The following is a 27,979-nucleotide window of genomic DNA, read 5'->3' as shown; positions in this document are numbered from 1 at the left end:
AGGATAATTAAGAAGATAGCTGTATTGTTCAAACGTTTATAACAGCTGATAAACATTATACTACTTAAGATGAGCACTTTTTATATCCTAGCTATGGGTTCAGGTCCTGGCTGTGTTCCCCATTCCAGCTTCCTATTCAAGCACAGCGTGGAAAGCAGCAGGTGCCTTCTTAAGCAGTTACATCCCTGTTAATCATTTGTGACCCCTAGATTGAGCCCTCTGGCCCCTGGCTGCCACCTATCCCAACCCTTGGGGAAGTGATGGTGGGTGGAAGATTTTTTCCCACTCTCTTTGATCTCTCTTAGGCAGACATGTAAGGACTTAGGTGACTAACAGGATTGAGAAGAATAAAATACAAAAGGCTACATAGGAGCTCATGAGGATAATCTGTGTCCTGAAATGAGGTACTTTGTGAGGAATGAACGGCTAATGCTTTGCCAGCATATACTGCTGTAAGAAAAACACCCAGGGCCCGGCGCGGTGGTGCAAGAGGTTAAGGTCCTCGCCTTGCACGCCCAGGATCCCATATGGGCACCGGTTCTAATCCCGGCAGCCCCGCTTCCCTTCCAGCTCCCTGCCTGTGGCCCGGGAAAGCAGTGGAGGACAGCCCAAAGCTTTGGGAACCTGCACCAGCGTGGGAGACCTGGAAGAGGCTCCTGGCTTCGGATCGGCATAGCATCGGCTGTTGCGCTCACTTGGGGAGTGAATCATCGGAGGGAAGATCTTCTTCTCTGTCTCTCCTCTCTGTATATCCGCCTTTCCAATGAAAAAATAATAAAAAAAAATAAATCTTAAAAAAAAAAAATACCCAATGAGTAGGGTTAAAAAACTCAGAGAGGAGAAGTGGTGTTGCTTCAGTTCAGTTCTAACAGTTGCGCCTTCATTTCATGTGTTCAAAGGGAACAAAGGAGGCAGGAGGGACACGAGTCAGAAGTTGATCTCCAGCTATCTGCTCAACAATTAATGGTTCTTCCTAATTCATTAAGAAAAAAAAAACTTTCTAAATCATCTATCCATCTCCCGTTTTTGAGGGACAGAAAGACAGAGATGCAAATGGTGAAACACACTGAGTTCCTGTTGTGCCGGATTTTGAAATCCCCAGATAATCATCAAGCCTGAAGTCAGTGCTAAGGCATAAAGGTGGTTTATTCAGGTTAACCTAGGTCTCCCAGCCACCTCCCCCAGCCCAACATGGCTGGGCAGAGCAGGGGCAGCTGCAGCTGAGGCTGCTGCAGGATCAGCAGAGAGGGCAAAAAAGGGTGCGAGCCAGAGAGAGAGAGAGCCCAAGCCCCTCAGTTCTTATACATTTCAGGCTATTAATTATACAGTCATGATTTAGCAGGCTTCTATTGGTGGATTTGAAATAAGCAACTTTCAAAAGGTACAAACTGATGAGCTATAGGGCGGTGGATCTTATCAAACACCAGGTACCTCCTTCCTGAGGAGTGACCTGCCAGGTGTCCTGCTGGGTGTCACATAGACTGTCAGGCCTGGAGTTCACACAGCCCCCAGCCAAGCCATTAGGGCAGGAATTACAAAAGGCAGAAAATGCCTAGGTTCTTCATTCCCATCTGTAAACCTCCCAAAGGACAATAAGGCTGGCTGGGCTGAGTCAAAACTGGGAGTCAGGATCTCAATTCAGGGCTCCCATTTCAGTAGCAAATCCAATCTCTGGAGTCATTATTTATTGCCTACACAAACATGCAGTATCAGGAGCAGGGCTGGGACTAGAATCCAGGCTCTCTGAGATGAAATGAGGGCAGCCCAACCAGAAGCTTAATCGCTTGGTCACTATTTGCCCCTTTCCCTTTAAAATGTTACTAAAATTATGTCTGTTTCTAATTTCTCATAATGGTTGATTCACTTCTATTTTCCTTGGAAACATTTGTCTCTGTTATGAGGTATGGACAAGTCTACTGGATTTGAAGATGATGACCCTAAAAATGCCTGAAACCTTTCTTTGGTTTATTGTTTTCAACACATTTCTCCATACCTCATAACAATTTAATTTATAAAATTCATCCACAGGGCAGTAATTAATAATTCTGCTGATAAGAAAGCACACTTACTCAGCTCAAAGTTCACAGTGCCCACCATGCTGTATTGTAGCTGAATGGATATTTCCAAAGTTAATTTTAAGCCTCAAACTGTTTTATTTTTATCTTTAGAAATTATAAGGACTTACTTGCTTAGACTTTTATCAGATCTAGTTAACTAAAAGCTATATTAGCTCTAATAGCAACATGGACATTAGCCAAGAAGTGTTACGTTGCTGAATCTTATAGCTGGACAAAGAATGACAATTCATGCCAATTTTCATTTGAATCCACTTCTAGAAAACTGAAAAAAATGTACTTTGCTTTTCTCCATTTCAATTCATGCCCTATTAAAAGGAACTTGCTCAACTTCAAACTGTTCTGAAGTCTTGGGCTTTCTTATATTTATCAATAAAAAATATTTATTTCAGTGCTTCATGGAAAAGAAATCTTAATAGAATGGAAATTAAAAAGCTACAGTCCATAAGCTCCTTGATTTTTCTATGCAGCAATTTACCTGAGTTACTAAAATGGTAATTTTGGATATTAAAAAGTAAGATAAATTTCTAGAATCTTAAAGTTTGTTATTTGGGAAGCAAGCAAAAGTTCTAAAATTTTCTAATAGAAAGATCAATAAGGCAATCCATTCAAATTACCATCAGAAAACCCTGTGTTTTTAAATCCTCTGCTATTCAAAGCTGCCACTCTATGATACAAGATTTTGTTTTGCTTGTTCAAAAACTGTGACTTTATGATCTCTATTCAACTATGAACAGCTGCTCCTTAAGAAAACTTTCATATATCAAATACTATCTCGGATCTATCTGACATCTGGTGACTCCCCTACTCCCTACCCCGCATAAATCTTTGGCAGAGGACAGTTCTCCAAATTGCACAATTGTCAAGGTGTGGTCCCCAAGCAAGATCCAAACTTTTTGATGCCCATAATCCCCACTCATGAGGTTACTATTAACAAGTTAATTTTAAAATATCCATTCATAGATATTGTTTAGATTTTAGGTCCACAATGTTAAACACATTTTGTTGCTCTCTGTTTTGTTGGGAAACAAGTATTCAACAAGTAGTTGTTGAGGAAAAAGTATATACCTTCTATCTTACTTGAAAATGGATATGAATTTTGTTTTAAAATTTAACAACTTTTGGTATTTTAGCACATTCACTTCATAAACAAGTAAGAATATAGAACAACACAACAGTTTCATTGGGACTCCATTCTCGACCCGGAAATAGAGATGCACACTGCACTGTATCCTCACATCTGGACATGACAGTCTCCACTACACAGTCACTATAAATCTCCCCAAATAAAAAGCCACAACAAAATCAACAAGAGGAACAAAAAACAGAAATTTACAATGCCATGGCATTAAACAACATGCCACTGGATATAATATTCTCCATTACTTATTACACATTGCCTTAAATGAAAAGCCACAAAACAAAATCAACAACAGGAAGAGTCAAAGAAATTTACAAATGTCATGAAGTTAAATAACAAGCTACTGAATGACTAATGTGTCACTGAAAAATGAAAATCAATAACTGGGCCTGGTATGATAGCATAGTGGTTAAGGTCCTCGCCTTGAACCCATCAGAATCCCATATGTACGCCAGTTCTAATCCCAGCGGCCCTGCTTCCTATGCAGCTCCCTGCTGGGAAAGCAGTTGAGGACGGCCCAAAGCTTTGGGACCCTGCACCCACATGGGAGATCCAAAAGAGGCTCCTGGCCCCTGGCTTCGGACTGGCTCAGCTCCAGCCGTTGTGGCCATTTGGGAAGTGAATCATCGAACAGAAGATCTTCCTCTCTGTCTCTCCTCTCTGTATATCCGCCTTTGCAATAACAAATAAATAAATCTTTATAAAAATGCTTAAAAAAAAAAAAGAAAAAGAAAATCAAGAGCCTTCTTGAAAAAGATGCTATGTTGGATTTGTCTTGACAGTGGGATGCTGGACTCTCCTGCTATTGTCCATGCCTGCAATGATGGACTTATGACTGTTCATAAGGAACTATGCTGTTGTAATGATGAGAGAACTCAGTGTGTGGTGTGTGGGGAGGGGGGAACTTGAGGGACAGTGTAGGGGAAATCCCAAAGTCTATGGAACTGTATCATAAAAGGATAACAATGAAAAAGAATATAGAATCATGAAAAAAAAAAAAAACCAAGGCAATATGGGGCAAAATAACTTGAAATAAATATCTAAACTTTTAAAGAAAAAAATTTACATACATATGGAGGCAATTTTGGATGACTGAACTTTTGTAATCCAGAAGGAAATTTAAATAAAAAAATTTGTTATTGGAAGATTGGAAGAGAGAAAAAAGGGGCTACAGGGGATTTTGTCAATTTGAAGAAGCACAGTTTTGGGAAAGATGACGCAGCAACGTTTTATCAGTAGCTGCCATCCTAGCTATTATTTATAAATGTTACTATAAACATACCAGGCTCCGTGCTTGCAAGCATTAACCATTTTATCATTCTATTGATGAGAAAACTGAAGATATTATACAACCTACCCAAAGCCACAAACTAAACAAAAACGTGGTGCAAACTGCAAAGGACCAGGGGAGGTTACTACCAAAGTGAATGGGCGCTGGGTGCCGCCGTCTTGCAGCGAAATAAAAAGTGTGGTCAAAAAGGAGACACATAATAGAAGGTTGCCCGAGGAGCAACCTGCCTAAACTCTTCTTGGTCTCTGACCACTCACTTTGCAACAATGGAACACCTAGTTTTCCGGGTCCCGTCGCTCACAACATTAAAGGACGCCTGCCTTAAAAATAGCATACAAGATAAAAGGAAGGAATCCGGCTCCAAAGCGAGAACCACTGAACACCTCAGTCTGAGGGAAGACTTAGTCCCTAGGAGAAAGAAACGCAAGGACTCCGCGAAGGGCCACTTTCTAACTAGCAGTTACAAGGAGATTCAACTAAAAAAAAAAAAAAAAAAACTTGCAGGAGGTTGTTTTGAATGAAACAGCATGTCGCTACCCTTAACCGGCGGCGTGACTGGGAGCTCTCCTAATTACACCTACATTATCTTGCGCCGGAAAGCGCTCCTTCAGCTTCTCCACCTAAACAGTGCTTCTGCTCGGCCCCGTCTGACAGAGCAGAAAGGCGCGAGGAGGCAGGGAAGGCGCTGTCCACGTGAAGAACTAAGGCCACGTAGCTCAGACACGGCGCTCGTGCACGACGAAACCGCACAGCACCCAAGGCTCCACTAAAAACCAAACCTCGAGTCGGCTCCGCCCCCCACGCTCATTGGCTCCCAATCCTGACGTCAGGCCCGGAGCTTCTCGCCCATTGGGCTAGGGAAGGACCCGCAGCGGGTGTGCGGAAGTGTGGGCCCAGAGACAACCCGGAGTCGCCTTCTGAGAGGGCGAACGGGGCGGCGCCGGGGGCGGGCCTGGAGGAGGGCTTTCCGAGGAGTGGGCGGCCATGGCAGCGGCGCGGCGGCCCTGGCGCCGGCGGCGGAGCGCGCGCCCGGCTGGGAAGGAGCCGGGCTGGGACTGAAGCAGCGGAGTCGCGCGAGCCCGGTGCGGCGGCGCGCGTGGCCGCGCCTCGTGTGTGTGTGTGCGCGCGCGCGCGCCCCGCGGCAGCTCAGAGCCTCCGCCGGGCGGGCGGGGAGGGGGAGGGGCAGGTGAGTGTGTGCGCCCGCGCCCCCGCCCGCGAGGGGCTTTGCTTGTCCCCGCCACCCCGCATCCCGACCCCCGGCCCGGCCTTCCCTTCGCCTCGCTCCTCACTTGCCCTCCCACCTTCCCGTGCGCTCCCTCCGACCCGGCCTCCGCCCCCAGCTCTGGTCGTCACTCCGGGTACTGTTTCCGGGTGAGGGTGACCTGTGGGGGTATGGAGATGGCGGGGTCCCCCCGGCGGGCCGCCTCGGCCACGCGGCGCTCACGCGGGGGAGACCGGCCTGCGGGGGAGACTGACCCGCGGGGCACCCCGACCCGGCACTCCGCGGGCTCCACGCGCCGCCCCGGCTGCCCTGCGCCCTGCAGGCCTCGCCCCTCTCGGGGCCCGCTTCTCCCCCAGTCCACCTCCCAGCCCCGCGGCACCCCCGCACCAGCCCGCGGACAGGGCGGCAGATTGTGTAACCCGAACACGATCACGTTGTTTCGCATCTGTGCAGTGGGTACGATTTCATTTCTCAGCAGCCGGTTTTATGTGGGTAACCTGAATAGAAGCAACTTCGGCCGTGGGACTCGCTGCTGTTTGTATTTTACGGCCTGACTTTTCGGTTGCCAGCGATAGGGTAACCGAGGGTTCGATTTTGACAGCCGGCTCGCTCTGTCCCTTGTCTTTTTTCTCTCTGGCATTACTTGCCGCACCCTTCATGTTCAAACTTGAGAATTCAGGTAAATCTTGTGCTTTGGAGCTGGATGGTGTTTAACCTACTTCAGAGAGTGGGAAACTTCTAATTTGTGGCTAGATCCTACGGGTTTTTTTCAGACTTTAGCAGGAAAAGACTGTGTGGCATGTCCCTCCAGGGTGAACCAACGTCGACCTAGGCTCGACGTAGCCAATTCCGTATTAGTGGATCTGCAGACCTAGCCTGTAAGGTCTGGGGCAGTTCCCTGAAAATGACAAGAGCCATTTGACCCATCACTTAGCTAAGGTGTCATTTCTTTGTGTAGTTGGTGTTTCTAAGTGCAGGGAAAAAAAACTTTAACATTTGATATAGCAATCTTTTGCCTATTGATTTCTTTTGTAAAGCAATTTTTAATTTTTTTGGAATTTTTAAAGGTTTTGATGTGTTTGATAGCTGGAGAGCTACTTGCTGCTGTCACTCCCCCAAGGCCTGAAAGGACTGACACTGGGCCAGGCCAAAGCTGGACACAGGAAACTCAGCCCAGTGCTTCCCTGTGGCAGCAGGGACCCAGTTCTTGAGGCATCATTGCTGTCTGCAAGAAGCTGTGGTCAGGAGCCACACTGAGAATGCAAGGCAGATGACAGTGCACAAGAGTGGCAGGGCTCCTGGCATTGAGGGCACTGAGCTAGCCCTGCCGCCCTCCAGGTGTGCATTCAGAGGAGGCTGGAGTGAGGAACAGGGCTGGGAGGCGAACCCAGGTACTTTGGTGTGGGATGTAGGCTAAATGCTCGCTCCTGATTTTTGTTTTTATTAGTATTTTTTCCATGAGAAAAAAGACAGGTCAGATAATTGTAGTTTTTGATTGGAGAAGCAGATAGAGGTCCCAGCTGCTGCTTTGTTCCAGGGATTCCCTGAACATGACCAACACTAGGAGCTGGAAGACCTCTGCATTTCCTCTGTGGGCAGCAGGAACCCAATTAAAGGGTCCATGCCAGGCACCTGCGGGGGTCTGCACTCTAGGAAGGCTGAGGCTGGAGCAAAGCTGCCAGTCAAATCCACACACCCTGATGGGGTATGTGGGCATCTTAACTGCTGGCCTGAACTTGGGAAATTTAAATTACATTATTTTTGTATTATTGAATTACAGAAAATATTTTAAAGTGCAAAGGAACCTGATACATATGTATATGTATGTATATTTGTATAATATTAAAAGGTCTTGCATCTGATACATGCCTTTGGGAGAGCCCTCTCTGTCAGCCTCTTCTGTCAGATGCTTGATGCCTTCCTCTTTGGGGCTGTCCCTAGGATTCTGATAAGGTGATAAGATACTCTGTGGTTTCTAACATCCTCCATGCTCAAGGAATGCTAATTCACTTTTGCTGACTACCTACCAAGCACCTGGCTTGGAGTAAGATGCGGCAGTACCAAAGTGAGCAGGATTGGTGGCGCTCCTCTGCCCCTAAGCGCTTGCATTCTGTGGGGTGAGTGTGTGTAAGCCCGAGACAGCTTAGCCGGGGGCAGTTTTACTCCGTCCTGAGCTGCTAACTTGCACTTCATAGAGGATGCTTTTATACGCAGGTGGTCCCTACTGTCTAATGTCGAGTGAGGAGTTCTCATCTCTGTGATGGAGAAAAACAGTGCTCATTTAGTAGATGCTGAAACTATGCTTGAGATTTTGAATTTTGATCTTTGCTGAATTATCGCTGTCATAGCACTCTGGTGAGCAGAGAGAGCAAGTAATAGTTCCCAGCCAACAACTTGCTCAGGATGGAAAATAACCCATCCACTACTGTGTGTTACAGTGCTAAGCTTAGTTCTGTTGAATGCATTGGGGTATAAGGACATAATCCTATCATCAATGGAGGAGCGTCTGCATTCATTTAATTGAATTGGGGCGTTAGGTGAAGACAGTTCCCACAGGACACTCCTGTCTGCACATCAGTATTGGTGAAGGAGCCACTGGATATTAAACTTGATTGCATTTTCCCATTTCATTGCAGCTGGTTGGAAAATTTATCTTGGATTTTCTCTCACTGAATATTAAAAGTGTTCATTGTTAGTGCAGTATTTTGGCTCTTCAGTTCAATAGACCTAGACAAGAATGTAAGTCATTAGGTTTAGGAACATGGTAGCATGCGCTTCATCTCTGTGCTTCCATTCTCTCCAATGAGGATAACAATACCCGCCTCGCGGAAGTATCGTGAGTTTATAGTTAGATAGTCTTGCTACATGGAATGTGAGGGTTTTTTCTTTTAAAATTTTCTTTATCAAGACAGAACACTCATGCACTTCATTCAGAAAGAGACAGATGGACGGAGCCCCATTCACTGGTTCACTCAGCAGATGCTCACAATGGCTGGAGCCAGGAAGCCTGAACTCAGTCCAAGAACCTGGAGTGGGACGCTCAGTGTGGGCCCCAAATTCACACATTCTGATGTGGGTGGGCTAACTTCCGTCTTCACTGCTAGATGAAACTCTTGCCCCAGAATGAAGATATTCTTACTTGCTAGAGGCAGGGTAAGGTGGAAGAGTTACTTTGTTATTAGTAATTGTCCCCATTTAAATTTCCCCTTCAGAGAAGACTTTAAATTTTATAACTGTATGACCCCTGAGGCCCTTGACGTTGACAGATATTTACTGAATAATAATAAGAACATTTGTGCTTAAAAGTTTATGGAAACACATGTTATGAAAAAATAGTCATGCATTTTGATTTTTTCCCATATCTTTTGGGCCTGGCACGGTAGCCTAGTGGCTAAAGTCCTCACCTTGCACGTGCTGGGATCCCATGTGGTGCTGATTCTAATCCTGGTTACTCCACTTCTCTTGCAGCTCCTAGCCTGTGGCCTGGGAAAGCAGGCAAGGATGGCCCACAGCCTTAGGACCCTGCACCCGCATGGGAGGCCTGGAAGAAGCTCCTGGCTTTGAACCAGTTCAGCTCTGGCTGTTGTTGCCACTTGAGTGAACTAGCAGATGGAAGATCTTTCTGTCTCTCCTTCTTTCTGTAAAAATCTAACTTTCCAATAAGAATAAACAAAATATCTTAATCCCGTTATTATGCAAACTTTTAAAAGTACCCTCGTCTTTGCGGGAAGGTAATGACTATGGTAACCAAACTCCCTGTGAAATTTATCCTTAACTTGCCCAGGCCCTAAATGACAAATGTTGTCTTCATTCAAAACATCCTCTTACAGTGTCTCTTTCCTTATCACATGCTCCAAGTTTTTTCTAACAGTTTTTTTCCTTCTTGTTTTTCTGAATATTTCTGCGAAATTTTCGTTGCGGGAGGCTTACCTCCTTTGATTTCACTCCTGACAGATCAGCTTTCAGGAAGCTCCTGTCTTCATCGTTCAGATCTTTCCACTCCCAGAGAAGCACGCGAACGTTTCTGAGAAGGCTCCATGAATAGTTAGTTCTAGTTGGTTCAAGTGTTTATCAAGAATGGGTGTTGAATTTAGTCAAAGATCTTTTTAGATGAGTAATTTTTTTTCTTTTTTATTGTGGTAATATGATAAATTACATTTACTTTTTGACTGTTAAACCAATTTTGTTTTCGTTGGCTAAGCTTCACTTGGTTGTGATATATCTCTTCATGTCTTGTTCGATCCAATCTTATATTTTGTTATGGAGTTTTGCATTTATATGTATAACATACTGGTCCCTCGTTTTCTGGTTAGGTCTGTGGATTAATATCAGTGTAATGCTGACCTCAAATAATGACTTGGGAAATATTCCCTCTTCCATTTTTTTGGCAGTTTGTATAGAATTGATATTATTTCTTGCGAAGTGATTAGTGGAGCTTACCAGTGAAGCTGTCTGAACCTGGAAGATCTATCAGCAGATTCAATTTCTTTTGCAGATACAGAGATTATCTAGTGATGCATTTCTTCTTGTTGTACTTAGCTAATTTAGAAAATTCTTCCATTTTATCTTGGTTATCAGATATGAGCATGAAGGTAGTAATATTTACTTAAAGTTTTTAGTATCTGCAGGCTAAAAATGTTATCCAATTTATGATGGCAAAATTTTATTCTTGAAGACATGATATGGACTGTGAGAGACTTGATAAATTGGCCATTATACCAGGGTGAAAGGACCAGCTCTATTCATGGTGATACTGTTTCCTCCAAAGTCTGTTTGACATTGAAATAGATACTTCAACTTAGTCTTAATTAGTGTTGGTGACTACATTTCCCCCCAGTCTTTTCACTTTGTATTCACCTGTGTCCTTATATTGAAAATGAATTCCTTGGGACTGATGTTGTGGTATAGGCAGTAGGCATCCCATATTGAAGCACTGGTTCAGATTTCAGGGCCTCCAGTTCATATTTCACCCTGCGCTCGCACCTGGGAAAGCAGGAGTCGGTTTCTAAAGTGCTTGGTCTTCTGCCACCCCCGTGGAAGACCTGGAGCCGAGCCGCAGGCTCCTGGCTTCGGCGTGGCTCAGCCCCAGCCGTGGGAGGCATCTGCGAAGTGAAGCAGTTGACTGAGGATCTCTTTCTGTCTCTCTGTCACTCTGCCTTTAAAATGAAACAGAATTGATCATTTTAAGTTCTAATGGCTTAAGATACAGAACCCCCAAAAGGCCATAAAATAATACTAAATGACATTTGTTACAAGTTTCCTTTCCTTAGCCAGTCTTTGTTTTTAATTGGAATGATTGACAATCTGTATTAGTGTGATTATTTAGTTAGGTTTAGCTGTGTCATTTTACAGTTGGTTTTTTATTTGACCCATTGTTATTTGTAGTTCGTTTCCTTGTTTTCTGCAACCTCTTTTGGTTTAGTAAATTTTTCTCCCTTTTTTGGCTTATTGTCAGTGAGCAGACGTTGCCATGTCTCAGGGGTGACTGACCTGCCGGCGCTAAGTTCAGTCATCAGCATTTCCAGTGTTTCTGCAACAGTGCCCCAGATTTTTTAAGCTATAAACTAGAGTAGCTGTGTGGTTCCTTCTACCTATGTGATTCTGGACAGGATTTTTTCTTAAAGATTTATTTATTTTTATTGGAAAGGCAGTTATACAGAGAGGAGGAGAGAGAGAGAGAGAAAGAGCTTCTGTCCATTGATTCACTCCCCAAATGGCCATAATAGCTGGTGCTGTGCCGATCTGAAGCCAGGAACCTGAACCGCTTCCGGGTCTCCCACACAGGTGCAAGGTCCCAAGGCTTTGGGCTGTCCTTGACTGCTTTCCCAGGCCACAAGCAGGGAGCTGGATGGGAAGCAGGGCCGCCGGGATATGTATCAGCGCCCATATGGGATCCTGGTGTGTGCATATCAGCTAGGTTACTGCACCAGCCCTTTTTTTTGTTTTTTAGATTTTTAAAAATTTTTACAGAAAAGTCAGATTCTCTAGAAAGAAGGAGAGACAGAAAGATCCTCTGTCCACTGGTTCGCTTCACAAGTGTTCCCAAGAAGCTGAGCTGGAGCTGAGTCGTTGCTGAATTGATCCCAAGCCAGAAGCCAGGAGCCTCCCTCAGGTCTCCCATATGATGGGTACAGGGTCCCAAGGTTCTGGGCCATCCGTTACTGCTTTCCCAGGCCATAAGCAGGGAGCTGTGTGGAAAATGGAGCAGCTGGGACATGAACCGGCACCTATATAGGATCCCTGTAGTTACAAGGTGAGGATTTAGCCATTGGGCCATGGCGCCAGGCCCTGGACAGGGTTTTGATCTCTGAATTCAATTGTGAATCTGGAAAATAGGTATAAAGTATCTAAAAGTTAAAACTTTTAGTGTTTTGAATAGTTCCATGTTCATATGGCTCAAGCTTATGGTGTGTAAAGAGCCTATTTTGGGATTGCTTTAATTATAAATTAATTTTTACTAGATTATTTATGTCAAATTATTAGAACATTTCAAATGAAAGCAGGATTTTTTTTTTTGCTCATTATTACTAATTTAAAAAAAAAACCTGGTTTCTTGTCTTGTAAGTTAGCTACCCTTTGAGTTTAAAATTCACTGTTTATGTTTTCTAGAAAAATGTGTGCATGTTACACATTCTCAGTGTGTAAGAGCTTTTTCGCTTGACTGCAAAATAGGAGTGTGGCTTATGAAGTCAGTTTAATGCAATGATGTGTTTATGTGTGTGTCCTCTCCACAGGTTTCAGTTCTCACCATGGCCATCACTCAGTTTCGGTTATTTAAGGTTTGTACCTGCCTAGCAACAGTATTCTCATTCTTAAAGAGATTAATATGCAGGTAAATACATTTTATGTTGAAACTGACATGTCTTATGTCCTTGATGGCTTTAGACACCTTTATAACTTCAGAAAGTCAGGAAAGGTTATATTTAAGTTATCTTGATGACAGTATTTATTCATTAATCCCTAGTATTTAAAATATTTATTTTTCTACTTCAGATCAAGAAAATAGAGGTTTAGTGTTTTTATTACTTTAGATTTGTACAGCTTCCACTGAAATTGCTAGCATAATGCTATAGTTTCAGAAATAATTAAGTTTGATTATTATAATTAGTATTATAAATATAACTTGTATAAATATTATTATTACAGTGTTTGCAGATATTAGGTGAAATCAGGTATAGGTGTTTTTGGCTTATTACAATATTAATGTTACCTTTTATATTAGCCTTTAAGATAGAGGAACTCTGAGGAAGTTAGATTTTTATTGTTGTTTCCTAAATAACATCTCAGATATGTAAATAATCCAGAGCAGATAACTTACTCTGTTTCAGTGGATCATTCTTGATTTGCATCTCGTAACTTGTCACATTATCATACTGTATAACTCATGGCTTCTGAACTATGTGCTGAGGTGCCTGCGGACTTTGAGTGAAATTAAAGCATGGAATGTTTTAATTTTTCCAATGAAACTGCAGTGAAAGGATTAGTTAACAACTGTTGAACACTGCACAGATTCTGAACTCAAGATAGTCAACACTTGCAGAATTTAGGTCTTGCAACGTTCCTTATAATGATGTTCCTAGTGTTTAAAATAAGTTTTTGTTTGCTAATATTTTTGGTTACACATCATGGCGCAGCTAGGATTTTAGGTTATAGTTCAAAGCTAGTATTGTATGAAAATAAATCTGGAATAGAAATGAGGGTGACCGTTTCCAGTTTGAGTTTGAGACTTGAGAAGCTGTTGTTTGAATGGCACACACTTTGTCCATTGAAGATGTGACTTTTTCTTTACATGTCTTTTTTTTTTTTTTTTTTTTTTGTAATGGCTACAGATCAGTTGGGACATCTGTATTTATTGATTTCTTTAGACCTGACTACTTAAATTACTCAATAGTTATTTGTTTTATCTTAGAGGTACTATGACACAATTATTTGCCCAAGACTAGGGTAGAGTAAGAGGAAATGGGTGGTGAGCAGTTCTCTTTCACTGGATGTGATGTTGCAGTTGCACGCAGCAGTTTTGTCTTCAGTGTACTTGTTCAAAGCCCGGTGGTGCCTGGGTAGTGTAGTATCTGGCTGAGTGAACATTTAGTAGCTACAAGAGTCAGAGAATTAAGAGCTATTGATTTTACCAATAGAAGTAGAGTGGTGTGGCAAAGAGTCTTGAGTTCACAGCTCCCACAGGTGAGTTATAATACTGCTGTACAGAGTACCTGCTTAATGCAGTACTTTTCACTGATGCTTAACTCAATTTACTCTTCTGCACAGTACTTTTCAGGCTATTTATTTATTTTGAGAAGCGTATAGATAGGACTTGTTCCCTTCTTTGCCTTGCTGCACAATTGCCTGCAACAACTGGCATCAGGCTGTGGCTGAGCCAGGGACTCCATGTAGGACTGTCACATTGCTCGCAGAAAACACCAGCATAGTGCGGTAGGATCACGTGGGAGAAACAGAGCAGCTATAATCCCTGAAGGAGAATTATGAAAGGAATAGATGATTTAGGTGATCAAAATATTGAGGAGGGCAGGATTTGAAGAGTAGAAAATATGATCTATATGTTCTACTTGTGAGAAAATGAAGAATGGCAGAAATTCACCAGGTGAAGTAGGGTAACAATTACCAGATGCAAGAAATTATAATACGTATTATATAAACTGGTGAATTATATTAATATATTTTAAAATTTGTGTTCAGTATAGATTACTTTTAGAGAAAGACATTCAATCCGATTTTAGAAATGTTAAGGAAGATTCTATTGTCAGCATACATTTCTGTTGTCAATGTAAATACACGTAAGATTTATCTGGGGCCAGCTCTGTGGCTCAGTTGGCTAATCCTCTGCCTGCAAGTGCTGTTTAATGTGCTTTTCCTACTAAACTTTAAAATTCAAATACCAGTTTATTTCTACCAAGTGATGTATAAATACATAATATATATATATATATACATTATATATATATATTTTTTTCTGTCTTTTTTGAAAAGAGAGACATGGGCAGGTGGCTCCCATCTGCTGGTTTTCTCTCTAAATATTCACAAGAGCTGGGACTTGTCTGAGGCCAGAGTTAAAAGTGATGGCCTCAATCCGGATATCCCCTTTGTGTGGCAGGAAACTAATTACCTGAGCAATCCCCAGTGCCTCCAAGGATCTGCATTAGAAGAAATGGAGTCAAGAGCTACAGTCTGGTATTGAGCCTGGAGCACTCCACGTATAAGTCATGACCATCTTAATCTGTGCCCATAACTGCTTGATCAAAGGACTACCCTCCAAACTTTAAAACAAAACAAAACAAAAACTCCAGTGGTCCATCTTACTAAGAAATCAAGTATGCAGAACACATCAGCCAAGCCAACTTAGTTAAAACAGCATAGGTGGCCCAGAACTTCACCTTCAAACCCACAGTGTACTAGGGAGCATGGTTTGAAACTATGTTGCCTATTTTGTTTTTTGCTTTATTGTACTCTTGAGTCCTGAGCTAAAAACCAGTTTGTTTAATAAATTTTCATAATGATATGATTATCTTACAGATATTTAAAGTAGTTCATTTAAATTTAATATTTTAAATATTTGTAAAATAATTTTATTGCTGGAAAAATATTGTTAAAATCAGAAATTAGATATTATTTTGTAAGCTAGACTGACTGTCCATAATGGCTTAATACATACTTGTTTCAGTAGTTCTTGGAATAAATTTCATTTTTGTTTCAGATCTGGCAGAGGAAGGAAATTAAGTGGAGATCAAATAACTTTGCCAACTACAGTTGACTATTCATCAGTTCCTAAGCAGGTAATTATCTTTTTCTTTTTAAGAATGGATGTGTTGCAGAAGAATATTTTTCAAACTGCATTGCAGATCATTAGTATATGAAATTGATGTGGTAGTCAGGCCTTTTTGTTTGCTTGCTTTTGTTAAAACTTTCAGCTATGAAATTCCATTTTATTCTTTGTTTTATCTTCTATATCCTTATAGATACTTTGTTTTTGTTTTTTCCATTGATTTGAAGTGTTTGCTATTGTGTTTTGCAGCTTATTTGTGATAGTCTTAGATAATTTAATTATCATCTAATGCTTGGCATCTGTTGATCAAATTTCCATGTAAATTGAGATTTATTGATTCTTTGTTGAGTAATGATGGATTGTTTCATGAACACTTGGAATATTGTTTTTGAGGTTCTGTCTTATTTGAATCCTGTGGTTAAGTTAATATATTTCTGTCTGGTTAGGCTAAAATAAAAAATTCCAGTCCTCCAGTGGGCTGCTGTAGTTCCAATGTCATGTCGGTTTTCAAAACAGTGGCGTTTGTTTCACTTTAAATTGTTGTTGTTTACTTATTTGAGAGAGAAGGAGAGAAAGAGGATGTACTGTCTTCTGCCAGTTAATTCCCCAAATCCTGTAATAGCACTTAGGTGTGGGCTGGAGCTGGGAACCAGGAGCTCAGCTTGTTCCCATGGGGAAGGCTAGATCCAAGTGCTGGCAGATCCCACTGCCTCCCAAGTGTACATTGGGAGCACAGCTGGGACTTGAACCCAGGTACTTGGATATGAAGTATGGACCTCCAATGTGGCATCTTAGTTGGTAGGCCAGATGTCTGTCCCATCCCCCCCTCTTTTTTTTTCAAGTTTTAGTAAACAGAATAGAATGAAAAAGAGAATAGAATGTGTCAGAATGTCAAGCTCACAGTAAAATATCTTTTTTTAAACTTTTGATCTGGTTTTGGTGTTAATGTAAAATATGTATATTTTTATGGGTCAAAAGAGTTTGAAAATCAGTGTTTTACAGTGTTATTTTCCTAACAGTTGATGAGTGAGCTGTACATTTTGTTGCCCCTTTGCGATTGACAATGTTGATTGGTTAAACTTAGACAGATGTTGAAGAGTGGACTTCCTGGGATGAAGATGCACCTACAAGTGTAAAAATTGAAGGAGGGAATGGGAATGTGCCAGCGCCACAGAATGCTCTGGAACAGCTGGAACCCGATTATTTTAAAGACATGACACCAACTATAAGGAAAACTCAGAAAGTAGGTTAAAGATTTGTACTTTTCAAAATTAATAGCCTATTTCTGATTATCGGTATGTTGTCTCTCATGATAAAAAAAGAATTTTATATACAGTCAGGTGACCTGGCCACAGATTGAATGTTTTTCCTACTTGTTTTTTAAAAAAAATTATATCTATCCATTTATTTGAAATTCTGTGTATTGGATTTCAGGCCCTAATCTCTGCTTGAAAACTGAGCTGAATAAAACAGTGCTCATAAGTTCATAGTTTGGTGTCATCCACCACTGACAAGTACTTTGTACTGTTTGTAGCATTATAAAACTGAAGCAGAGTTCTGAGAATTCAGAGTAAGGAAGTGTAACGATTGTGGGTTTGTGTAAGTGTGTTGTCATCCATATTTAATTCCCTTTGGGTTGGATATGGAACTCTTAGAGAGCTTTAGGGAACTACCAGAAAAAACACAAAAGCTGAGTGCACTTTTTATCAAAATAGTGCATTTGCTTTTTTTTTTTTTTTTTGTAACTTAAAGAATATGGATGTGCTGTTAGGAAAAGCAACAGGCTTCCCTGTCGCTCTTTGTTGCCAGTTGTTTGGCTAGAAATGGTCCATTTCACTGTTGGGCCTTTTCTCTCTTATTGTATCTTATATTTTATTGTTTCTTGACTTCATCAGTTGCAAGCGTTGTCTGTTGACATGATGCCATGGTAAATGAAGATTTCATCCTTCTCACTCTTCCTACTCCCTCAGTTATTACACTGTTACTGTTCCCCTCCACCTCATCAGTCATTCTGCTATTCCAGAGAAGCATACTTAGAGCAATTGTTCAATCATTGAAAATTTGTCTTATGTTTTATACAATTAGGGTATTATTTGGTTTTCCCTTCCCAGTATAGGTCCTCACACCCATCTAGCTCTCGTTTAGTTTTAGCTCTTTATTTTTACATCATCTAGGTTGAAAACATTGACATTATTTTATTGAGTTATCCTAAGATCTCAAAGATGAAAAACATTTAATTGTATACTTTTCAAGGATCCTTTAAGTGGGTTTCTGTGTGGGTAACTACCTTGTGTTATGAAAGTGTTTGGCGTGTTTTAGTTGGAACGTGGTATATTATAATAATGCTTTGTTAAGTAGGTTAGAATAGAAAGGACTTTAATAAAAGCAACAAATATCAAATAAGTATATCCTAATATATGAGATCTTCAAAAAGTTCATGGAAAATATGCATGAATTTACAAAAAGTTTTGCAGCAGAGTAAATTTATTCTGTTTTTTCCTGAACTCTGTGAAGTATCCTCATAGAAGTAGCCCAAAAGAATTGATGTACTTGTGTTCATAGATGCCCCACATGCTGAGGAAACTGGTAAAACTTATTATGGTGGATATGATATATGATAACACAGATGCTTAATACAAGTATATAATTATACTACATGATATATACTTTTGTTAATATAGATATAAAATACTTTGGGAGTCTGGGGAATGTAGGGAAAGGAAGAAATAAAATGAAAATTTTTTAAATTGTGAAATGTAGTTTTTCTTAGTATTTACTAGTTTCTGTGACAGTTTCGTGGAAGTGTTGGTGCCTCACAAACCTTTCTCTTTCTGGCTTTCACATTTTAAATTTTAAAAACGAGAGGCTGACTGTACTTGAAATAATTACAGAATGCATATATTACCTTTTTTATATAACATTGTATAAAAATATTCTTATAATTGTATTTCACTTCATCTTTCAGATTGTTATTAAGAAAAGAGAACCATTAACTTTTGGCATCCCAGATGGTAGCACAGGTTTCTCCAGTAGATTAGCAGCTACACAAGACATGCCTTTTATTCATCAGTCTGTAAGTATGAGATGGGACCTAGGGAAAGCCTTGGTTTTGCATCTGTTGTCTTTAATAAAGAAGAAAGCAATCTAAATGAATTGAACAAAATATTCATAGTTTTATAATGTTGATACAGATTTAGCAGTTTGAAAGAAGTTTCTATCAATCCTTCCATTTTGCAAGTTTGTAGATTACACCAGATACCAATGTGCATAATGAAAGATGGAGAGAAAATGCTATTTCAAAATCTTTAAAGATAGTGTCACTAAATGAGAGATTTAAGCTTAGTATGTTATTTTTTCATGAGTTATATAAGTATGTCATAGGAGAGAAGTAACATTTTTTTCCCCTGTAGGGTATATTTACATTTGAAGTGTGATTGGTTTAAAATGAATTTGACATAAGTAAGATTTTTAAAGAGAAAAAAAGGAGCATTCTGTTGGTAGAGAACATTAAAAGATGATGACACATAATCACAAGCTTTGATAACTCTGCATGCTATGGAGGACATGATAATGTCATAGATATTTGTCTAAATAACATTTCATCATCATGTTCAGCTTTGTTCTTCATTTTATTTGAAAGGCAGAGAGACAGAATGTAGGTGGAGACTTACATCTGCTGGTTCCCTCCCAAATGCCCACAGCAGCAGGGCAAAGCAGGCAGTGTCCAATTGGATTAGAAGTTTAGTATCTAAGAATCTAACCAGTGCCCATTTGCGATGCTGGTGCCGCAGCCATTGGTTTAACCCACTGTGCTTTAGAACTGGCCTCCTAAGCAAGCATTTCTAACTCGTCCTGGAATCATTTGTCTTTTATCTGTCTGCCTCTCATCTTCCTCTTACATCTTCCTCTTCTTACGTTACTCTCTTTACTTATTGAAAAGAGAGAGTAACATAAGAAAGATCCTATTATTGTTCACTCTAAAGATAAAGAAGGATAGGAAATGTTGTTCCATACAACTGAAATAGGAATCTGGACTTGCCCACGATGTTTTAATGCTGAGACTCATGCATCACAAGAAATCTGTCAGTTCTAGGTAAATCAGAGCAAGTCATTGGTGTCTCGCATTGGACATGATAAAGATGTTGAAAAACCACAGGACATTGACAGGTTCTGAGTTATGCTTTTAATACTCTTCTGATTGCTGTATGGAGAAAGGATGGTCCTTTACTATCCTGGTTCTGTTCTTTGTTTCATTGTAGTCTGAATTAGGAGATTTAGATACCTGGCAAGAAAATACTAATGCGTGGGAAGAAGAGGAAGATGCGGCATGGCAAGCAGAAGAAGTTCTGAGGTATTTGAGTGTTGATTGCATTGCAGACTGAGCAGAATGACTAGCCTTGCTCCATGTTATATTTAAGGTCAAAAAAGTGTGTATATGTTTTTTCACTTGAACCTTATATTATATTACAGTTTTTCTGTATTTTGGACTGTGTATTATGTAATGTCACAAAAGCCAAAAACTTACAACATTGTAGGAACAAAAGAATAATGATTTTATTAATGACAAATGCAATATTGTTTGCATATATATTCCATATTGCAATCATTATTTGCATTATATCCAGTACATATTTTTAAATGTATTTTTAAACTTTGGATTAATTATATCATGTTAATATATAATCATTAGTATTATGTTAATACTGGCACATTAAAATTTTTTTAAATTTTCATATTTGGTTATGTAGTTGAGAGGGATGCATGCCCATGTACAACCTTGATTAGAGTGGGCGTGTGGAGGTAGGTGCTTGAGAAGTGTTTCAGTGTCTTTGCTGTCAAACTACATCAGCATCCAGGATGGAGATAGTCATTTGATGTTGCCTTAGAGACCTTGATATTATGAAGAATGTTCTGAGGGTGCTGCTTAAGTAGTCTTGATAGTTTTGAAATGTTGTCAGTTTCAGCACATCAGGGCTGAGGAAATCTTTATAAAGTCTGTTGGCTGACAAGGTCTACTCTAGTGTGTCCACAGACCTAGACAACAGGTGCACAGCCTGGAAAAGAGAGTTGTTTAACCTGTTCTGCTTTCCATCTTTAGATGAAGTACTCAGTGCCCCTGTTGGCTTAGCTGAGGTAGCTGTCATGTATTTTGTGTCTATCTAGGTCTGTTTTGTATTGCATGGGCATTAGCACTGAGTAAGTATAGTCCTGATATTTGTACTTCAAGGTTGGACCACATGTCTCGATTTTCCCTGAGGCTGGGGTTTGAGTCTAGCAGTCTAGTTGGGGAGTCCCCCATGAAACCTTACTTGGGAAGTCCTCAGACTTTTGTGTGCTCTGACTAATGCAGAATCATGTTTGGTCTCTCACCTGCACGAACCAGCGCATCTGCCAGTAAATGTAGTTTTACTTCCAGCCCCATCTCTCACACAAATTGGCAAATGCTGCAGCCTAGCCTAGTCCAGCCTAGGCCAATGGGCCTGGTCCTCATACATACACCAGTGGCTGCTGCAACCTGGCAGCAGGCCCATCCCCAGCCCTGGCTATTGCATATTCTGGGAGGTGTTGTGGCTTAACCCAGCCCATCCCACATTCATTCGGATCTCCAAGCTTGTGCACATCCTTGGGTGCTGTGGCCAGACTCGGCCCACATACATGCTGCTGGGTGCTGCAGCCTTGTGCAGCCTGGCCTATCCCCAGCTCTGGCTTTCATGCTCACTTACAGGATTACAGCCTAACATGGCAGTCCCTGAAGTGCCCGCATGGTCCCTGTTCCCAGCCCTGGGTCTGGCAGGTGCTGTGGCCCGGCCTGACATGGGCCACCCTTAGTCTTACCTTGTGTTGAGCTGTTTACATTTTACTGTATACATCTTGGTGGTTTAATTTTGGTAAATTATATGTACCTATGAATCCCTATGAATCCGATCATTTCTTGTGTTTCTTTTTAAAAGTTTTTTTTTTTAATTTATTTATTTTTAATTTATTTTGAAGGTAGAGTTTACAGAGAATAAGGAAAGACAGAGATCTTCTAGCTGCAGGTTCTCTAAATGGCTGCAGTATCAGGCCACGTCGTAACCAGGAGCCTGGAGCTTTATCATATCTCCCACATGTGTACCGGGGCCTGCATACCTTGGCCTTTTCTCTCTGCTTTCCCTGACACATTAGCAGGGGCCTGGCTCAGAGATGAAGCTGCTGGGGCTTCAGATAGTGCCATATGGGTGCTAGCCTCACAGGTGGTGACTTACCGTGCTATGCGCAGGGCTGGCCCAGTCCTTTGTATTTCTATGTTATCACTTGAATCTCCTTTTTCATTTCTGATTTTATTAGTGTGAGTTTTCTCTCCTTTTTTTTCTTTGTCTAACTAATAGTTTATCATTTCTTGTTAATCGGCTTCATTAATCTTGTATTTTTCTTTGTTTCTGCTTTAATTTTTCAAGTTTCTTTCCTATTATTGCCACTCTGTTTTTGTTTAGACCCTAGAGACGTATTATTACGGCATTTGCTATCTTTCTTATTTTTTCTATGTGAATAAGTATTGCTGTAAAACTTCCTCTTGGTACTCTTTTTACTGTATATATAAATGCTGGTATATTGTATTTCTGTTTTTTTTTTTTTTTTTAAAGATTTATTTTTATTATTTTTTGATTGGAAAGGCGGATATACAGAGAGGAGAGACAGAGAGGAAGATCTTCCATCCGATGATTCACTCCCCAAGTGAGCGCAACGGGCCGATACTTTGCCGATCCTAAGCCAGGAGCCTCTTCCGGGTCTCCCACACGGGTGCAGGTTCCCAAAGCTTTGGGCCGTCCTCGACTGCTTTCCCAGGCCACAGGCAGGGAGCTGGAGGGGAAGCGGGGCTGCCGGGATTAGAACCGGCGCCCATATGGGATCCCGGGTGTGCTAGGCGAGGACCTTAACCACTTGCACCACCGCGCCGGGCCCGTATTTCTGTTTTTGAAGGGATTTTAAATTCCCCTTTGATTTCTTCAATGACTGATTTTTCATTCAGGAGCATATTGCTCAGTCTATGTATTTGTATAATATCTAGATTTTCTTTCGTATTCCATTTTGGTTAAAAATGATGCCTGATATTTATTATTATTTTTTTATTCAGTTAAAAGTTATTTTGTGACTTGATGTGTGGTTTGTCCTTGAAAATGTTCCATGTGGTCTTGACAAGAGTGTTTCTGCTATGGCCATTGAATGGAAGGTTCTGCAAATGTTGCTTAGATCCACTTGGTCTGTATTATAGTTTATCTCTGATGTTTTGTTAATTTTTGTGTGGATTAACTGTCTACTAAAGGAGATAATTTTTCCCTAGATTTAACAATCTTTGTTTTTTAGAGCCAAATACTCCAGCATTAAATGCATTTGCATTTCCAGAGTCATAACTTCTTGTTGAATTGATCTTTTGATTACTATGTAATAATCATCTTTTTTTAGTGGTTTTTGTCTTAAAGTTTATTTTTTCTTTCTGAAATTGACATAGCTACTCCTGCATGCATTTGGTTTCTATTAATATGGAATATCTTTTTCTACCCTTTGACTTTCAGTCTGTATGTGCCTCTACTGGTGAAGTCAGTTTTTTTTTCTGCCATCATACTGTTGGGTCATTTTCAAATCCAGTCAGTCAGTCTGTATTCTTTTTTTTAAAGACTTATTTAAAAAAAATGTTTTTAAGTCAGATTTGCAGAGAAGGAAAGGCAGAGAGAAAGATCTTCTATCTGCTGGTTCACTCACCAAATGACTGCAAGAACTGAAGCTGAAATGAGCTGATCTGAAACCAGGAATCAGGAGCTAGGAGCTTTGTCTGGGTTCCCCTGCAGGTGCAGGGTTCCAAGACTTTGGGACATTCTCTACTGCTTTCCCAGGACACAGCAAAGAGTTGGAAGGGAATTGGAGCAACCAGGATATGAACTAATGACCATATAGGATCTTGGTGCATGCCAGGCAAGGACTTTAGCCACTAGGCTACTGTTGAGCCCTTCTAGGGAAAGGCTCTTTGTGGCCTAGATAGACGTGCATGACCACACGCATCCACCAAAGCCAAGTATGTCTGGGCTACAATGGGTTTGGAGTCTAGGATGCTCACTGAAGCCAAGCCTGTGGAGACTTGAGTAACCTTACATGTGCACTAAACCTGGAGTGGGAAGCTGGAGGTGGTGGCACTTACCTAAGTTGAAGCTCATTGGAGAATGGCACTGTTCGCCCCAGGCTGGTGTGCATGCCCAATCAGGCCCAGTGTTGGCTGGCATACAGTGCCCTGGGAAGTGGGAGAATGCATATGGATGGCCTCAGAACTGCAGAGGCAGGTAACCCCTCTGATAAGGTCCTGGATAAGTTCGGCTGTGCAGAACTGCTTGGGGTAAGATGATGGGATCCCTATTACTGCTAGGTTTAGTTGAGTTTGTGAGGGTACAGTTCTTTTTGCTCATTGGTGGAATATCCAAGGTACCAAGGATAAGGATATCAGTGACTTCTATTCTCGAAGACTTGGTGACCTCTTTGCCTCCGAGCCCTACATCTTTCCAATAAAGAGAAATAAATCTTTTAAAAAAAAAAAGATAAGAAATAGTACAGCTTGAGGGCTGTGCTATGACCTGGCACATTAAGCCACTAGCTGCGGCTCTTGCACCCCATGTGGGTACCAGTTCATGTCTGCTGCTGCTCCAGTTCAGTCCGCCTCCCTGCTAGTGCACCTAGGAAAGCAGCAGAGGATGGCCCAAGTCCTTGGGCTGCTGCTCACATGTGGGAAGCCCAGAGGAAGCTGGTTCCTGGCTTCAGCCTGGCCTGGCCTCAGCTGTTGTAGCCATGTAGGAAGCAAGACAGTGGGTAAAAGTTAACTTTCTGTGTATTGCTGCATTTCAAATAATTAAATTTTTTAAAAAAAGGAAAAGGAAGGAATGAAATGAGGAAATGGTACAGTTGGCACTCAAACTGGTAGCATCCTGGGTGGGGCCTTAACCCACTTTGTCACAACGCTGGCCACATTTGAAGGTTGCTGCCTGTTTTTTTTAGAAGCTCTAGAAAGAATCAGGCACAGAGTTAGAGTGGGCTTTCGTCTGCTGACTCACTCACCAAATGCCTACAAAACAGCCAGGCATTGGTAGTTTCGAAGCTAAGAACCAGGAATTCTGCTGACGTCTCTTAGGTAGGTGGCAGAAACCCAACTACTTTGAGCCAGTACTACTGCTGGCCAAGGTCTAGATCGACAAAAAGCCAGCTGGAGTGGGCAGCCAGAGCTTGGGCACTAACGCGGATGGATGCTTGAGGGAGAACACGGGCCTCTTGACCTTGAAGCCCACACCCTTCTGTAGGGATTTTCACTTTTGTTTTTTTTACATGTTGTGTTCTTTGTCTTTGGGAGCAGTGTCCTTAGTTCTTCCCTCGTTATTAGATCAAAGAGTAAAAGGAAGATTTATCTTAAAGGAGAAATCTTGGGGCTATGACCATTGATGAAGTCTCAGATATCTTGAATGTGTCTGCATTACATATGTCTTTTTAAAAATTATGTAGTAAAATACAATTCTGCAAGGTTTTTTTTGTTTGTTTTAAAATTAAGTCATGTTGTATCAATGGTAGAAAAAAGCAATTTCATTTATCTGACTGTTCAGCCTTGTGTTTTCCTTGCTTGTCTGTCAGTAAATTACAGTTACCTTAAGTATCCAGCAGAGGGTGCAGTAAATAATTGCAAGCTACAGCTGAGGTTGTTTTTTTAGCTCCTGTCCCTCCTGTTTTGAGCATGTCACTTTTTAGTTTTGTTTTGACTGGGAATATGGTTAACATTTTAAAATGTGAACAGTAAGTTTGTGAGAGTTTTTAATATTTAATTCATGTGGGATAATATAATTTAGTCTTTTTTTAAAAAAAGGAAGTATTTTTTAGAAGTATAAACTACATTTATTGCACATATCATCCCCAAAGTAAAAAGAAAGCATCTTTTTTATCTATTGCTTTATAAATCATAACTACACAGTCTGAGGCTTTTAGATAATTTTGGAGATTCTAGTGATTATTATCATTAAGCACAGTGATGAAAGTGGATATTCATGTGACTGTAGTAATCTTAATAGCAGCATGATAGAATCCCATGAGTTCACAAGTGCCTTCACATTGTATAGAAACCATTGTCTTTGTAAACAAGGCAGAAATGAAGGGCTGAGCATTTATGGCAGCTTTGGAGAATGAAACTGCTGCTGTACTGCATTGGGCACATTCAGACGTAGACCCAGACATGGAGGCTTTTGTCTGTCTGTGCTGTCCCCAGAAACACACTGACCCTTGGAAAACTGCATCCACACTTCCTATCTCCTGACGCCAGACCCTTCTTTCCATTGCCACCTTAAAATATTGTCTTATTGTGAAGGAAGATACTTCTGATTGGTATTTTAGTACTTAATAGGTGTGAATCTCAGCTGGTAAAATATTTTTTATCTTCGGTAATCTCTCAGTTGTCTCTTTTGTCAGGGGCATTAGCTGTTGATACTTTTATTTCAACTAGCAGCCAAGCCAGAGCTTGATCTTCCTGTTTGTGTATTATCTAATCAGCCCCTAATAGTTCGTTTCTTATATTGTGCTAGTGTTTCAACTATTTCAGTGCAAATTATCAATTTTTCTTGCAAGTGAGCGGAGGTAGTTAAAAGGAATTTTTTTAAAGATTTTTAAAAGTTTTTATTGGAAAATCAGATTTACAGAGAGAAGGAGAAACAGAAAGATCTTCTGTCCACTGGTTCAAACCTAAGTGACTGCAATGGCTGAGCAGATCTGAAGCCAGGAGCCAGGAGCTTCTTCTGGGTCTCTTGTGTAGGTACAGTGTCCCAAGGCTTTGGGCCGTCCTCTACTACTTTCCCATGCCACAAGCAGGGAGCTGGATGGGAAGTGGGGTAGTCAGGATACGAACTGGCGACCATATGTGATTCTGACAAGTGCCATGGCGAGTATTTCAGCCACTAGGGTACTGTACCAGGCCCAAAAGGATTTTTGGCTGTTTTAAAAAATTTGATGGTAAAAAATGGGGTGGAAATAAGTTTCTCTGCTTTCTTAAATCTTGTTCACTTTTAACTCTGTACTGCCAATTTGTAATTATGATTAGGAATTGTATATACATTTTATTCATTATAATCAGCTTTTAATTGTCCCATAAACAGATACTTCAGTCTAGATTTTTTACAGTAACCTAATATTGCTTATTCATTTCACAGTTGTGACTTACCTCCTCAATGTTGCATACTTGTTATTTTCTTACTTTGTAACCCTTCAGATCCCTACTTTTATTCCTCACTTTTATTCCTTTTATTCCTCACTCCCTACATAAATTAACCAAATATAGATAAAGTTGGTGGAGTTCTGGGAAGGGCTAAGTAGGTTTGTGCTCTCAGCATGTGGTGAGTCAGTCATTGCTCACTTTCAGTGGAGCTGATCAAATGTTAAGCTCTACAAGATTGCCAGCTGCTAGATGAAAAGTATGTCTTAAGTTTTCAATTGTTTTTGAATTGTGCCGGCACATTTGTTTTTGACCTTCGCAATAACAAGAGATTTAATTCCCAGCATCAAGTTTTTCTGAGTGGAAACCACACCTCCCACTTAAGGAATGAGTAAACAGCAGTAATATCTTAGTGGAAATCACCTGAAGGTTGATCAGAAGACCGGGGTCTTACCACCGTACCTGGTATGCTGTGACTTTGGGCAGGTCACTTATCATTGTGTCTCACTTGACTTATTTTTAAGTAGATAATGCCTCTCTTAGCAACTCATATTCTAAGGATTAAAAGAAACAACATTTTTAAAAAACCCTTGATATCAAAGCTGTAGGAAGAGTTCGGATCTTCAGTGGAATGGTAAAATGCACTGTTACTTCACTCTGGAATTTATTTGCCATTTTACCTGTATGGTATATTCTGAAGTAAGACAATATGTGTGTGTTTGCCTTTAGGCAGCAGAAGATAGCAGACAGAGAAAAGAGAGCAGCAGAGCAACAAAGGAAGAAAATGGAAAAGGAAGCACAGCGGCTTATGAAAAAGGAACAAAACAAAATTGGTGTGAAACTGTCATAACAACTCTTCGTGAGATGTCATAGTGCCAGTAAGAGACATCCAAGCTCCACAACCCCAGGCAGCATTTGTATGGATATGAAAGTATTTTCAGAATACAGACACATTACTTGATTTTACTGCATTTACCAGGACACCCAAGATTCTCACAAAGTTTCTTGGAGTCTCAGTTGAAATCTGCATGATTGAGACTCAAGAGAACAGAAGACTTATAGGAGATAATATTTTCTTCAACATGCTCCAAACATGAGACAGTTGTTTGCTGTAGAGAAATTATTACAAATGGATTGTATGAGTACCTCTCAAGCTAGTCTTTCTAGCTAAATAAATGGGTGTAAATAGTTTTATGATGGGAAAGAAATCTGCTGTCTATTATGCTTTCCTGCAATGTGCATAATTATAAAATAAATAGTTTTAATATT

At 40.7% G+C, this 27,979-nt stretch overlaps 1 protein-coding gene across 3 annotated transcripts; it reads left to right on the top strand.

Moving 5' to 3' along the window:
* The first annotated feature begins 5,530 nt into the window (after window positions 1-5,530).
* On the top strand, window positions 5,531-27,979 carry EBAG9 (estrogen receptor binding site associated antigen 9). 3 transcript variants are annotated; one of them, XM_040979401.1, is made up of 7 exons: window positions 5,531-5,693; window positions 12,464-12,561; window positions 15,439-15,517; window positions 16,592-16,750; window positions 18,473-18,580; window positions 19,767-19,858; window positions 27,440-27,979. In XM_040979401.1, exons 2-7 carry the CDS (start codon window positions 12,479-12,481, stop codon window positions 27,558-27,560), a joined length of 642 nt encoding a protein of 213 aa, XP_040835335.1. In that variant the 5' UTR covers window positions 5,531-5,693; window positions 12,464-12,478; the 3' UTR covers window positions 27,561-27,979. The 3 variants fall into 3 exon arrangements, with proteins under 3 accessions (XP_040835335.1, XP_040835334.1, XP_040835333.1); XM_040979400.1 differs by lacking the exon at window positions 5,531-5,693 and adding an exon at window positions 6,063-6,408; XM_040979399.1 differs by lacking the exon at window positions 5,531-5,693 and adding an exon at window positions 6,119-6,185.

Source organism: Ochotona curzoniae, unplaced genomic scaffold, assembly GCF_017591425.1.
Source record: "Ochotona curzoniae isolate NIBS_2020 unplaced genomic scaffold, NIBS_Ocur_1.0 contig_3190, whole genome shotgun sequence".
Taxonomy (NCBI): Eukaryota; Metazoa; Chordata; class Mammalia; order Lagomorpha; family Ochotonidae; genus Ochotona; species Ochotona curzoniae.
Note: the sequence above shows the minus strand (reverse complement) of the source record. Positions and strands in the feature narration are given on the sequence as shown.

Excerpts from the sequence above, each read along its gene's own strand:
- EBAG9 (XM_040979401.1), top strand. The coding sequence starts at position 12,479 with ATGGCCATCACTCAGTTTCGGTTATTTAAGGTTTGTACCTGCCTAGCA. Across the intron at positions 16,751-18,472 it reads CTATAAGGAAAACTCAGAAA|ATTGTTATTAAGAAAAGAGA; the intron begins GTAGGTTAAAGA and ends TTCATCTTTCAG. Across the intron at positions 19,859-27,439 it reads CAAGCAGAAGAAGTTCTGAG|GCAGCAGAAGATAGCAGACA; the intron begins GTATTTGAGTGT and ends GTTTGCCTTTAG.